At 40.7% G+C, this 11,607-nt stretch overlaps 1 protein-coding gene across 1 annotated transcript in view; it reads right to left on the bottom strand.

Annotated features, from left to right (window-relative positions):
• pde8a (phosphodiesterase 8A) overlaps positions 1 to 11,607 on the bottom strand; it is a 49,899-nt gene that overhangs the window by 9,144 nt on the left and 29,148 nt on the right. The window contains exons 3-14 of the mRNA XM_005943274.3: positions 9,711 to 9,901; positions 8,574 to 8,630; positions 8,372 to 8,426; positions 8,113 to 8,201; positions 7,816 to 7,894; positions 6,200 to 6,340; positions 5,548 to 5,636; positions 5,357 to 5,408; positions 5,230 to 5,272; positions 4,127 to 4,204; positions 3,826 to 3,896; positions 2,209 to 2,373 (exon numbers count right to left, since the gene is read on the bottom strand). Coding sequence (XP_005943336.1) covers positions 2,209 to 2,373; positions 3,826 to 3,896; positions 4,127 to 4,204; positions 5,230 to 5,272; positions 5,357 to 5,408; positions 5,548 to 5,636; positions 6,200 to 6,340; positions 7,816 to 7,894; positions 8,113 to 8,201; positions 8,372 to 8,426; positions 8,574 to 8,630; positions 9,711 to 9,901 — 1,110 coding nt within the window. The remainder of the gene's footprint in view (positions 1 to 2,208; positions 2,374 to 3,825; positions 3,897 to 4,126; positions 4,205 to 5,229; positions 5,273 to 5,356; positions 5,409 to 5,547; positions 5,637 to 6,199; positions 6,341 to 7,815; positions 7,895 to 8,112; positions 8,202 to 8,371; positions 8,427 to 8,573; positions 8,631 to 9,710; positions 9,902 to 11,607) is intronic.

The following is an 11,607-nucleotide window of genomic DNA, read 5'->3' as shown; positions in this document are numbered from 1 at the left end:
CACACACACACACACACACACACACACACACACACACACACACACACACACACACACACACACACACACACACACACACACACACACCCCAGATCAGCCTGATTCAGCCATCACAGATGTTTTTAGTGACTCACAAAACAGCATGAATGACATATGAATGAGCCACAAGTCAGGAGGAATCTCCATGCCAATAGTAAAAATGTAATATTATCTACACACAACCTATGAGTCATTTTAATTTGGTAGTTAAAGAGCCAGTAAATCATTAAACCAAAACAGCAGTCACAGTAACGCATCTTCAAAAGATGAACGTCAGCTATCACCTGCGTTTAATGTGATTTAAATAAGAAGCAGGTGGTTGGATTTTGGATTGGTCTCAACAGCTCTTTAAGGAAGTGCAAAAAAGAAAGAAGAAAAAATGACAAATGTAGAAATAGACCTATTGTTTCTGCCTTTATGAGTGTTCTTCCATCTGTGCTGCGGTGACACAATGTTTTAAAGGCCATGTTAAGCCGACAGTTCGCACCACTTTCCCCACTCGCACAAAGAGGGATGACATGGCCAAATTGAGCTTATTAATGACACCAATACGCAGTCAAAAGAGAAACATATTTCTGAACTGACCGAGTCAGAAATAACACTGTGATAAGTTATGTTCGCAGGACAGATAATCTGCATCGAATGATTTCATCATGACATTTGTCTTCCTCTGGGCATTGATGCATGCTGTGATAGCAAATGGAGCTTATCAGTGGGGTAACACTTCATCACCCAAATAATCAAACACGTGGTGAGAAGCGTAATGATCCGGCTCTGCTAGGACTGTGATTTGTACCAGCTGTGCTGAACACACTGTGTGTTAAGAATTTGAAAGGTAATTTACAAATATTATAAATAGCTCTTGAATGGACCGCCATGACATTTTGGACACAATGCGGATCAGCTGGCTTTCCCTGCTCGTTAACAGGACAGCCATGCAACTCAAAGCAAAGCCTGAGTCGCCATAGCACCTTGAGCCCTATCTACATATAAAGCCGTTCACCTGTTGCCCATCACTTTGTAGCAGTTGGTCTGTCTCTGCTCAACTATATTTCAAATTTCCCAAGTCAGCCAAAGTCAGCATGGCCGACAAAGGCACGATCGACACATTGATGGAAAAAAATAATTAAAAAAAGCAACACAAAAGAATTCACCTATAACTTTAAGAACATCAGCTTTCAAGTTCTTTCTCCAACTCGCCAGCAATGAAAATTACTGACTTCTATCATCCAGTCATTCCCATGCTAGATATATCTACTGGGTGTTGGTGAGTCCATGGGTGTGTGTCACACAGTGAAATGTTTACTTCACAAGTGAAAAAGGAAGAGGAGACTGGCTCATCTTTGACCCCCGCATTGTCTCATGGTGGCGTTGCCTCTGCTACATGCTGGCTATTTTAAGACTTCTTCACCCAGAAAAATGACAGCTCCTCTCTTAATGTTCACTGGGCGGTTTAAGTTCAGAGCCAGCATCCCGTTCACCATAACAAACTGGACACCTATCATTTCAGCAAAGCAGAAATTCAGCTAGGCACCTCATAAACCAGTACGATTGTGTATAAATAATCTTCTAATCACAGACACCTCATGGTTTTCGGATTCCATTAGCTTTATCACCTATGCAGAATAAATCTTTCTGGCGAAGGACCAACACCTCTATGCTTTTGTGTTTCCGCAGTGGACATATATAAGTAAAGCCATGCTTATTCATCGGATCCAAAGAACAGGATGTTTCCAGGCCTGTGGAGTCGAGAGGAAAAGGTTCATGTGTGCAGCGAGAGAGAGAGAGGGAGGGAGCGGGGGGAGAAAGAAAGGGTGGGGTGGGCTTTCCTCTCCAGCCTACAGGAGCACAAAGGACAATCTAACACTTCCTCTGGGGTTGTTGCCAAGACTGCCAACTTGGCACTCTTTCTACTTCTGTTCTTCACCATTGCTGTCTGTGAGTCGCTTTTTGCCTCCCGCTCTCTTACCGTCTCCCAAAATATGAATTGATACATTTGCAAAAATACGAGGGCCACATTCAAGGACGTTCCCAAAATGCTTGCTTTTTCATCGTGGGCATTCATAGTGCAGGCATCCTGGCTATTCAAGAGTCGTCATATAGGAACTGATTCATTGGCAGATGGAGGAAACGGGTTGTTTCAAACTTCTTAAAGGATCTGCGACTTACCGTCATCAGCCCGCCTACAAGGTCATTTGTGTGGGGATCTTCATCCTTGGTTCCCAGCTGTGGAGAGTAGAGCTCAGTGGTCCTTAGGATCTCCAGTACCCGATCCAAGGCCTCAGCAACAGGCATAGGACTGCTTTCCTGTGCTGCATTAATGATGTTGATTACCTGTGTAATGAAATATTGTAAGTATTATCATCGTCATTATTATTATTATGATGTAGTATATACAGGAGAGGTAAAAAGTCCCCCTGTAAACATGATGATTATTAATGACATGTACGTTGAACCAAGTACAAATAAAATAAAGAAATTCTTTCAAAATAATCATAAATTCTCCAATAAAAGTGTGTTTCAAACAATGCACATTAAACTAGCATCACTTTATTTGGGCCATTTGAAAGCCTCTGGGGCCAGACTAAAAAGGCTCTGTCCCTTGTAGTTTCAGGCATACACACGTGTAAATTGGAAAGAAAAAAGGGTCACAAATACAGCTAGATGACTCATTGGAAATGTACAAATTTTGTTTATTTGTGAAAAGTAAATGGATCCTCTGTAAAAAATAAAAACAATAAAAACCAAACAAACATCAGTTTCGCAGATTACCAGCGCACTCCTCTAGCTATAATACACAATGTAGCTTCACAGCAGCAACAATTGCTTCTCTACAATCACTGCGGATGTCTTTCATCTTTGGCACACCTGAATGCTCCAGACCAGTAAACCGCCAAAACTGGGACTTCAATCTTCCTGTGTAAGAAGTAAGCATGCATGTAGGTTTTCTTTTGTTTTGTTTTTCACATGCAACCTTCTGCATTTTGGCTTAGTTTTTGTTAAATAAATACTGCTACCATCTAATATGTCACGTTTTGTTTTCCATCTGGGGTTGTGTTTACCAAATTTCAAAACCTGCTGAGGAACAGATAATTCTTTATCTCCTGATACATAGTACACCCTCTGTCAAGGTTGTACTTTCTTTTTCATATGTCTGTATGACCTGCTCAGTAACTAATAACAGTACAATATCAAAATGTTTCTTTAAGTAAATTAGTATTTAAATAGGAGTTCAAAAGCAGAGATATTTTCATTTCTACTCAGAAGGTTGAGGCGGCTTTAGCAATGGGCACCTATGGGCGAGGTCAGCAAACATGTGCAAGAACAGAAGTTCCAGTTAATTCGCTTATACACACATATAAACACACACAGTACCCGCAGTTCTATCAGCGCTTTATTCTGGTGAGGATGACGCCTACAGGGACTGACTACACAGTCAAATGATACAGCAGAGGAACAGCAGTGTGTCATATGACCCATCCCTGGGGACTTTTTCTGTTCCGACTATCCAGCCTGCAAACGGCATAAACCAGTAAAACAGCAGGTCATTCCCGTCCAACATGTTTTAGTGTCTTGTGCATAAAATCTGGTATTTTATCAGCTTGTCTACTCTTAACATAGTGTGTGTGACCTCTACGCTCAGTGCTGGTAGCTCTTCGAAAAGTGCTCATGGCAGTCATGGCAATTTTTATAATCCAAGAGTTCAGTCATGAGATCCAAAACATCAAAACAAAGTGCTAATCATATGATGGAGGCTGACAGGGACAAGGAAGGAAATGTACCCACCTTAGTGATGGGAGCCTCTATAGTCATGGAGTGGATACGAGCCATTGACGAGTGCCTTCGCTGTGAGCTCCCTGGAAGAAGAAGAGAGAAAAAAAAAAATCACATTGATTTTCAGCAAACTGTGAAAGTTGTGTAGTTCAAGCACAAGTTAGGTAGGCAGCAGTTTTCCCCAACCACTTTCTAATTAGTGTGTTTGTGTGTGTATCCAATCAACAATTGATGTAAACAGACAATAGGGAATGTTTCATAAGCTGACACGAAACGCCCAGAGTTTCCATCATCTGTCTCCTTTCACGCTCACCATCGCTCCCTCGAGATGTTGTGGATCTTACATCCAGAGAGCCTTTCCTCCGGTCTTTGTGCTTACTGGATTGTATGTCTGGGGAGAAGAAAACACCTTTCATTAGCAAATGCAGGCAGACAAAATTGAGATGTGGCAGGAATATGACTGATCTTTGGTTAGAGGAAGAAATTTCTCAGTATGTAGAAATCTGTACTTTTATCCATTTAAAAAAAGATATAATTTTATTTCAAACATGCAAATATAATTGAAATAACAACAGAAAAAAGAAGTGTGTGTTTTTAAGGCAATGAAGAAAATGGTGTAGCTTGTTGATGGGGTTGTAAACTGTTTTAGATCAACAGTAGTCTATCAGGGGAAAAGATCTCATCATGTTTTAGCTACACAGAAAGTGCTTCTGGATAACACCCTCTTGTTTGTTTATTTCATTAATTATCATTGAATTTTATTTGAATTTATCAACAGTAGGAACTTTCCCCCCGTTTGTCTGTATGCTAAATGTCACTTGCACTTTCCAGTAATCTGAAAGAGTTCACCAACTTTTACTTGTAGCTGTAAGGCTTCCCAGACAAGAAGGAAGATTTTCAAAATCAATTTTTCGCAGTGAGCTGGTGACGCCAGCACAGGAACGATATGATCCCCGTTTTGTTTGCCTGTCAGAAGTCAAGCTGCTGCATTTTGATATCGGTTGCAGCTGTGAATTGGCCTTACACTTCAGTCCACAATACAACGAGGAACAATAGTCCAGTTGAGAGAAAGTGAAAATATGAATGACCTTTTCAAGGTAAACAATCATTCCTCGTGAGATATTTCTCAGCTAGATAAAGCAGGACTGCACACTCTGTTAATCTAAGGTTTAAAGTTTGGGTTGTGATTATAGAAAGCAATAATTTTTGCTGGCATGGTGCAATATATTTGCTAAAATATTTCCAAAGTAAGACTTCACAAAACTCCCAAATGCATGTATTCTTATAAAATTAAAGCACTGTATGTTGATCTTTCTAATGACCAGCAGCTTGGCCATCAAATCATCGAACCTTGTGTGACTTTTGGCACAAATTTTAACTGAACAGAGGATATGGTCAGCATTTAATGGACCTCACCTGTCTGAGACTCTGCCTGCACACGTTCACTGGATTTATCAGTCTGCATGGACAGAGTGGAAAAGCAACATGATGAGAAGCAAAAAGCTCACATCATTCTTCATTAACAACTAGAAACACATCTCACCTTATTATTATCATTTAAAGGCCTGTTGATAGACACATAGTGTCTGATTTTTCTGTGAAAGACAAAAGCATATTAACACAAAAGAGAAACCTAAACTCAATAATCATTACAGTGTAATCATTCTGTTTGCTGAACAGGTCATTTACATTAAATCAGACTACAGGAGCAAGATTTCCAAAACATCCACTCACCCTCCCTGCCCAATTACAGGTGTGATCTTCACATTTTGCTGAATGCTGTCTCCATTCTTCTTTTTGGCATAGTAGATCCCCTGCCATTCCTGGAAAACATAAAAATAAGTCATGTGACCAATTATTTAACCATTTATCACAAAAACTGAAAATATAAGACTTGAAAACATCCGATAAATAGGTGTGAAGCTCGGTTGGCGTTTGCGCTGCAGATTAGGGGGGGGAGGTGGGTCAGTGTATGTCAGGTGGCAGCCACTTGCTTTAATGGGGAAGGGGCACGCTCCTGGAGTCCAGTGCTCTTGTTTCATGTCACCCCCCCCCCACAGACTACCTTAGTAGCTTGAAAAGACCCTTCCTGCTGTTAGCCTGTCTGCGACTGACCTTCGCTCTCTGTGTAGTGAGATTACAGCACAGGCATCAACCGCTGCTCTTATGCACATGAAACGGAGGTACTGGATGACCAGTGGTGCAGACTTACAGCACACACATGACATGCCAAAACTGTATATGTATAACCAATCAGAAATAAAGCTCCTCACATATTGCCTGATGAAATTAAGTCTGTGATGAAGTAAACTACATTTTAAAAAAAATGTGTATGACCTGAAATGTGAGATGCGAACGATAAAACGATTTGATAAATGCACTTTACCTTTCCTTTGCGTATGCAGGAGTTTATCGTTTCAAGGAGATCAGGCTTATTCTTCTCACTTTTAGGCACTTCTATTATTTCCTTCCCTATTAGCTCGCCTTGTTGGTAGCCCATAATGGACTCGTAGGCAGGATTCACATACTGTCAAGGAGAGGCAACAAGAGACTGTTGTCTGCTGTTTAAAAGATGGACCATGAGTTAAGACCACTACCTCTACTGATACAAGATACAAAAGTCTTGAGCAACCCCAATTTCTTTATATTTTGCCAGGAAAAAGTGAAACAGGTGGAGCAATTTATTGAAACCTGTGCAAACATACATGGAAACACAGTATATAAAGGGAAAAACAGAGTTTATACAGTTCTAATGAGGCTGAAAGTCAATATTTGGTATGACCACCTTTTATCCTTCAACACAATCTGAACTCTTAGGCAAACATTTCTTTAAATTGTCTTCAGAAATAGTTCTACAGGCTTCTTGAAGGACATTCCAAGCTCTTCTTTGAACGTTGGCTCCCTTTGGATCCAATGTTGAGATCTGGGCTCTGGGGAGACCAATCCATGACTGATAGCGCTCCATTCTGTTTTTCTATCCAGGTATGCTTTTACTACACTGGTAGTGTGTTTGGCATCATTGTCATTATTCGCTGTGACAGACCATGGCAGATGATATGGTACGGTGGAACAAAATCCAGCAAGTCTAACAAGAATCCCAACACCTTCGACTGAAATGGCTGTAGTCACAGACTGTTGTACCTCCTGACATCCTCCACCCATACTGACGTTGAATCAAAGATGTCAAAATTTGATTGATCACTCTATAAACACTGATTTTCAGTCCAGTTCTTGGTTAATTTTTTTCCCTCCCATTTCCCTCCTTTAAGAATGGCCTTTTATAATCATAATTATAATAGGTTTATTTATGACTTATTATTACCCCCTTGAAAAATAGATTTCGTCTTTGCCTTTTCTAAAGGACATGACCTTTAGATACTGTCCATCTGCTGTAGCTTTTTCTTTTAGGCCTTCTTCTTTCTTTCTCCTCTACTTATTGAGTTTCCTCAATTTTTCTAAGGAAACACTGCACACCATGCCAAGGTAAGCCAAATCTTTGGTTTATAGGTCTTTGGGAATCACCCTGTTAGTGCAAAAATAATATGTCTGTCAAATGATGTAATCTTTAGCATTTTTCATAGATTAATTTAAAGAAACTGGAACAAATTATCTATTTTTTGCAACAGGCTGCAAGTAACAAAGTTCCTATAGACATAATTTTTTAGATGTTGAGTTGTCCAGTATGTGTATCCACAACTTTCAAAAACCCTGGAGAATTACTGCTCAAGAGCACTTAAAAAAAATACAAGAAAGTCTGGATTCTTGGAATTAAAATATAAACAAATGAGGGGTAGCTTGAGACCTTCGCACATACTACACATACTACTGTATATGTAAATATGAGAACACAGGCTATAGTATTATGGGTCATTCAGATGACAGGAATGAAAACAGGATCTTAAACAGGAGAGATTGTGAAAGGAAGAAACCGGAAGGGAAGTTCAGGAAAAGAGAGAGAGAGACAAAAATTGAGCTAGAAGCAAAAGTTTATCAAAAGCCCACCTGAATAACTTGATCTTCAGAAGTGATCTCTATGGCCTCTTGGCTTTGTTCTAGAGCTGTGAAAATAGCATTGCCAGCCCTTGTGTAGAGACACAACAGCACCAGAATTATTGTTAAGAAATGCAAAAGTAGCTTAACATTTACCAACTTTCAAGAAAAATGTAGCAGGAGTTAAAACTGGGATTGAAAGTCAGCATGTTCTTTCCGATGCCTTGCTCTCAGTGCATGAGCATTTAAATAAGGGCACTGTGTATTTAACTACAGCACAGGACATCACACCGATATGGCGTGACTCACCTCAATTTGAACTGTGCCCGCACCTCTCCATGCTCCAACTGTAGCAGCTCATTGTAGCAGGCCATCATATTGGCATTTTCCACATATCTCTGAGAGTCAGAGCAACACAGGTAAAAGGCAAAAAAAGAAATCCCACTTGCAATTCATGCACAGTCCAAATCTGGACTCCGGCCTTATATACCGATAGATTAAAACGCATCAGTACATCAATACGCACGCATTTGGTAGAAGACACACATTTAAAGACAGAGTCACTCACCCTATTAAAGCCAGCATTGATCAGTGGCATCACAGAGGCTTCCTCTCTGTCTGGCCTTAAAAGGAGAGCACGTGTAAGCACAGAAACATCGACAAGACAAACAGTTGTTTAAAGAACATCAGAGGGTTACACGGACCTGCTCCAAGCCAAGCATTTTCAATCATTTCAAACAGTGACGAAAAGGAAGAAAGAGCTTACATACCTTTTCACAACGGCGACTATCACAGTGTTTTCTGAAGAGTTTACTGCTCTAATTGACCTGAATGTAAACAGAGGGAGCCTTTTAGCTGGTAAGCAGGCTGGTGGAAAAGCCCATGGCATCAAATCAATGTATTTTTCAGTTTTTCACGCTCCGATTCTCGCAGGCAGGCAGAGCCCACTGGTGGAGCTCTATGAGCGGGCAGAGGCCTCTGAAAGAATGCAGTGTACAGGGCCACTCATCCGCCTGTGGTTTTCCCCAGCCAGTGGTCATAAAGGCCCTTTAGTTCCCGTGTACACCGAACATATGGATCGGCCAAAATGAATAGGGTTAACATACACGCTGGGCAGGGCAAATGAATGTTTGTCAATGTGTTTTTGGTTTGAGCAGAGGCTAAAGATAGAGAGTGGTATAGGCAGTCACTGCTCATTTCTCAGTGACATGACTCCACTAGGTAGCACACAGTGGTAGCCGGGGAACCCAAAGTGAGCTGGCCATTTACCCCCACATAGAGTCATAATCACCAGTGCTGTACCAAATGCACTGTAACACATGAAAAGTAGTTCCATAATTGTTCAGTCACAGCCCTTAGAGGACAGCCACTAACAAATTCACTTCAGCTGTGCTGGTTAAAACAAAAATCACAGCGTGATTAAGTAAATTTATATGCACAACTTTATCTCGCTCTAAGGTCCTACGATCTAGAGTGCATAAAAACAATTTACAAAGCATGTCTAAACAGTCTGCAAAAAAGTAATGGAAAAAGTTGATTAAAAAAAAAGAGGTGTAAATGATGTGAAGCTAGTGGAAACTGGGTATAAACAGCTAAAATAGCAATAAGTCAGTGGCTCAGTAAGTAATGGCCCGAACAAATGGTCACAGTTTACGAGGTAGTGATATTTGAATGCAAACTCAACTCCTGACTGGTCAATCACTGATAGCTCAGCTTAAAAGTATCAATGTTCATATCACCAATAATGCTAAATGACATCTAGCTTTAAAAAAAAAAGAAAAGAAATGGCAAGAGGAATAAATACTTGACCATCTGCAAAGAGCTGTGCGGGTATACTGGACAAAACAAAGCTGCAGATCACTACACCGCATCACTCAAAGAAACAGATGATGGGAGAGCTTGCTTACCGGCATAGTGCTTCAGCGTCAAAGTGTCTGGAATGTCTGTGGTCAATGATGACGAGGTCATGATGCTTCTCCAAGAAGCATTCAAGAGCCGACTCCGGCGTTCGCGCCATGCTGCACCTGAAGTTGGCCTTCTCGCATGCCCAGCAGAAGCCATTACTCTGACTATCCTCTTTGGCAAAAACTAAAAGTACCTGCAAAAGAGACACGGCTAAGCACATATCGTAATATAAAAGACATCTAATAGTACCACAGTTAATATTCCAGTGGAATAATAAATGAGGAGGGGTAAAAACGAACACATTAAAAGAGTCTCCTAAGTAAGAAATGATGTATGCAAACAGATTTTACACTCTGTTTGCTAGCATGGACAACAAAGACAAAAGCACGCAAGTGGCAACCTTCGGTGGGTAAATGATAAGTCTACATTAAAGTGCCGAACACTTATTAAACATCTCTGCTGTGTAAAATTCATCGTGGCTTATATTTACGAAACATTAAGGACCGAGAAGTGGCTGTCAGTCCTGGTTCTAAAAGTAAGGTGGTGCCAGCCATAGTGCCACCCTCAAGGTTTTGGAACAGAACTTCAAAAACCATTGAGTGACGCCATGATGGATTCAAATATTATTGTTTTTTTTTTTGTTTTTTTACTAGTAATTGATATTATCCAAATAGTAAGGGAGTAATTAGGACAATACCATTATATAAAGTCTATGGACTAAATCTACTGTGGCACTCAAACATCTGACCTAAAGAATTGTGATAATGATTCTGTTGATTCATATAATCAGTCTTTTTTTTTTTTTTTTTTTTTTTTAAACAAAGTGAGTCTATGAAATTATGCTCTACTGGTTGGATGTGTGACAACTACAGAGTAGCTGCATTATTAAAAGGAATCTGAAAATATTTATTGCACAACCCTGGAGAAGTCCCGTGCAAATCGTTATGAAGTTGTGATTCCATTAAGGAAATTAGATTAATCACAAATGATGTACCCTGGCCCTATATCATCAGTTCTGTAGCAAAAAAAAAAAAAAAATGGCTACAGGGATTTGGGATCCGAATTGTCAAAACATCACTGTCACATTTGTGGTCATTTGCAATCAGCCTGCAGTGTGACCTCAGGTCTCCAGTGGGTAGGCCCTGATTGATCAGCTTGTACTCAGATGCATGAGATTTTCTTGTCTGCTGCCATGAGCTATAGCACAATTAATCCCGGTGGCCTTCACTGGCTCTGGGCCCCTCCACCAGTCTGCCAAGGCTGTGGCCCAACGAGCTGCTGCTGCTATCGTCAAACCTGAGAATAGGCTCTCTCTCTCTCTGCCACCGTACTTTCAAATAACCCCATTACATGCGCAAATACTGGACCAGAGCATTAGGCCTGCCTCCAAGAGCAGTGCCGCACTAAGAGTAGATTCATGAGTCACCCTCTCAAACAGACGTCATCTCCAACTGTTGGCAGGGAGCAATGTGAACGTAAAGAAAAGAAAGCTTGTTCTGCAGTTTTAAGTTTGCATCACACCTGTAAGGTTGAGTTAGGATACAAAGACCTGATTTTGCTGAGAAAAGTAGAAGCTCTGTCCTCCACACAATGAGGGGATAGAGGATTGGCTGTTTGGACAGTTGTCTTTCTGATTCATGCTGACAATTGGCATGGCATTATTTAAGTAGCAAAACATAGCCTCAGGCTCGAAGCACTGAGTCCTTATGTCTGACAGAGGTGTTGCCAATCCAAGCCATATTTCTCATGTGAGCATTTTTCCTACAAGCGGCATTAAGTGTCCGGGTCATAAATACATCACCTCTGAATCCTAGAGCTATGTTCGGTACGCACAGGGAATTAGATCAGAATTCCACATTGGGATGTTGGTAGAAAAGTCAACATTCCTGCAGAGCTGGA

The sequence above is a fragment of the Haplochromis burtoni genome, unplaced genomic scaffold, assembly GCF_018398535.1.
Source record: "Haplochromis burtoni strain Fernald_Lab_line unplaced genomic scaffold, NCSU_Asbu1 Contig_262, whole genome shotgun sequence".
NCBI lineage: Eukaryota > Metazoa > Chordata > Actinopteri > Cichliformes > Cichlidae > Haplochromis > Haplochromis burtoni.
Note: the sequence above shows the minus strand (reverse complement) of the source record. Positions and strands in the feature narration are given on the sequence as shown.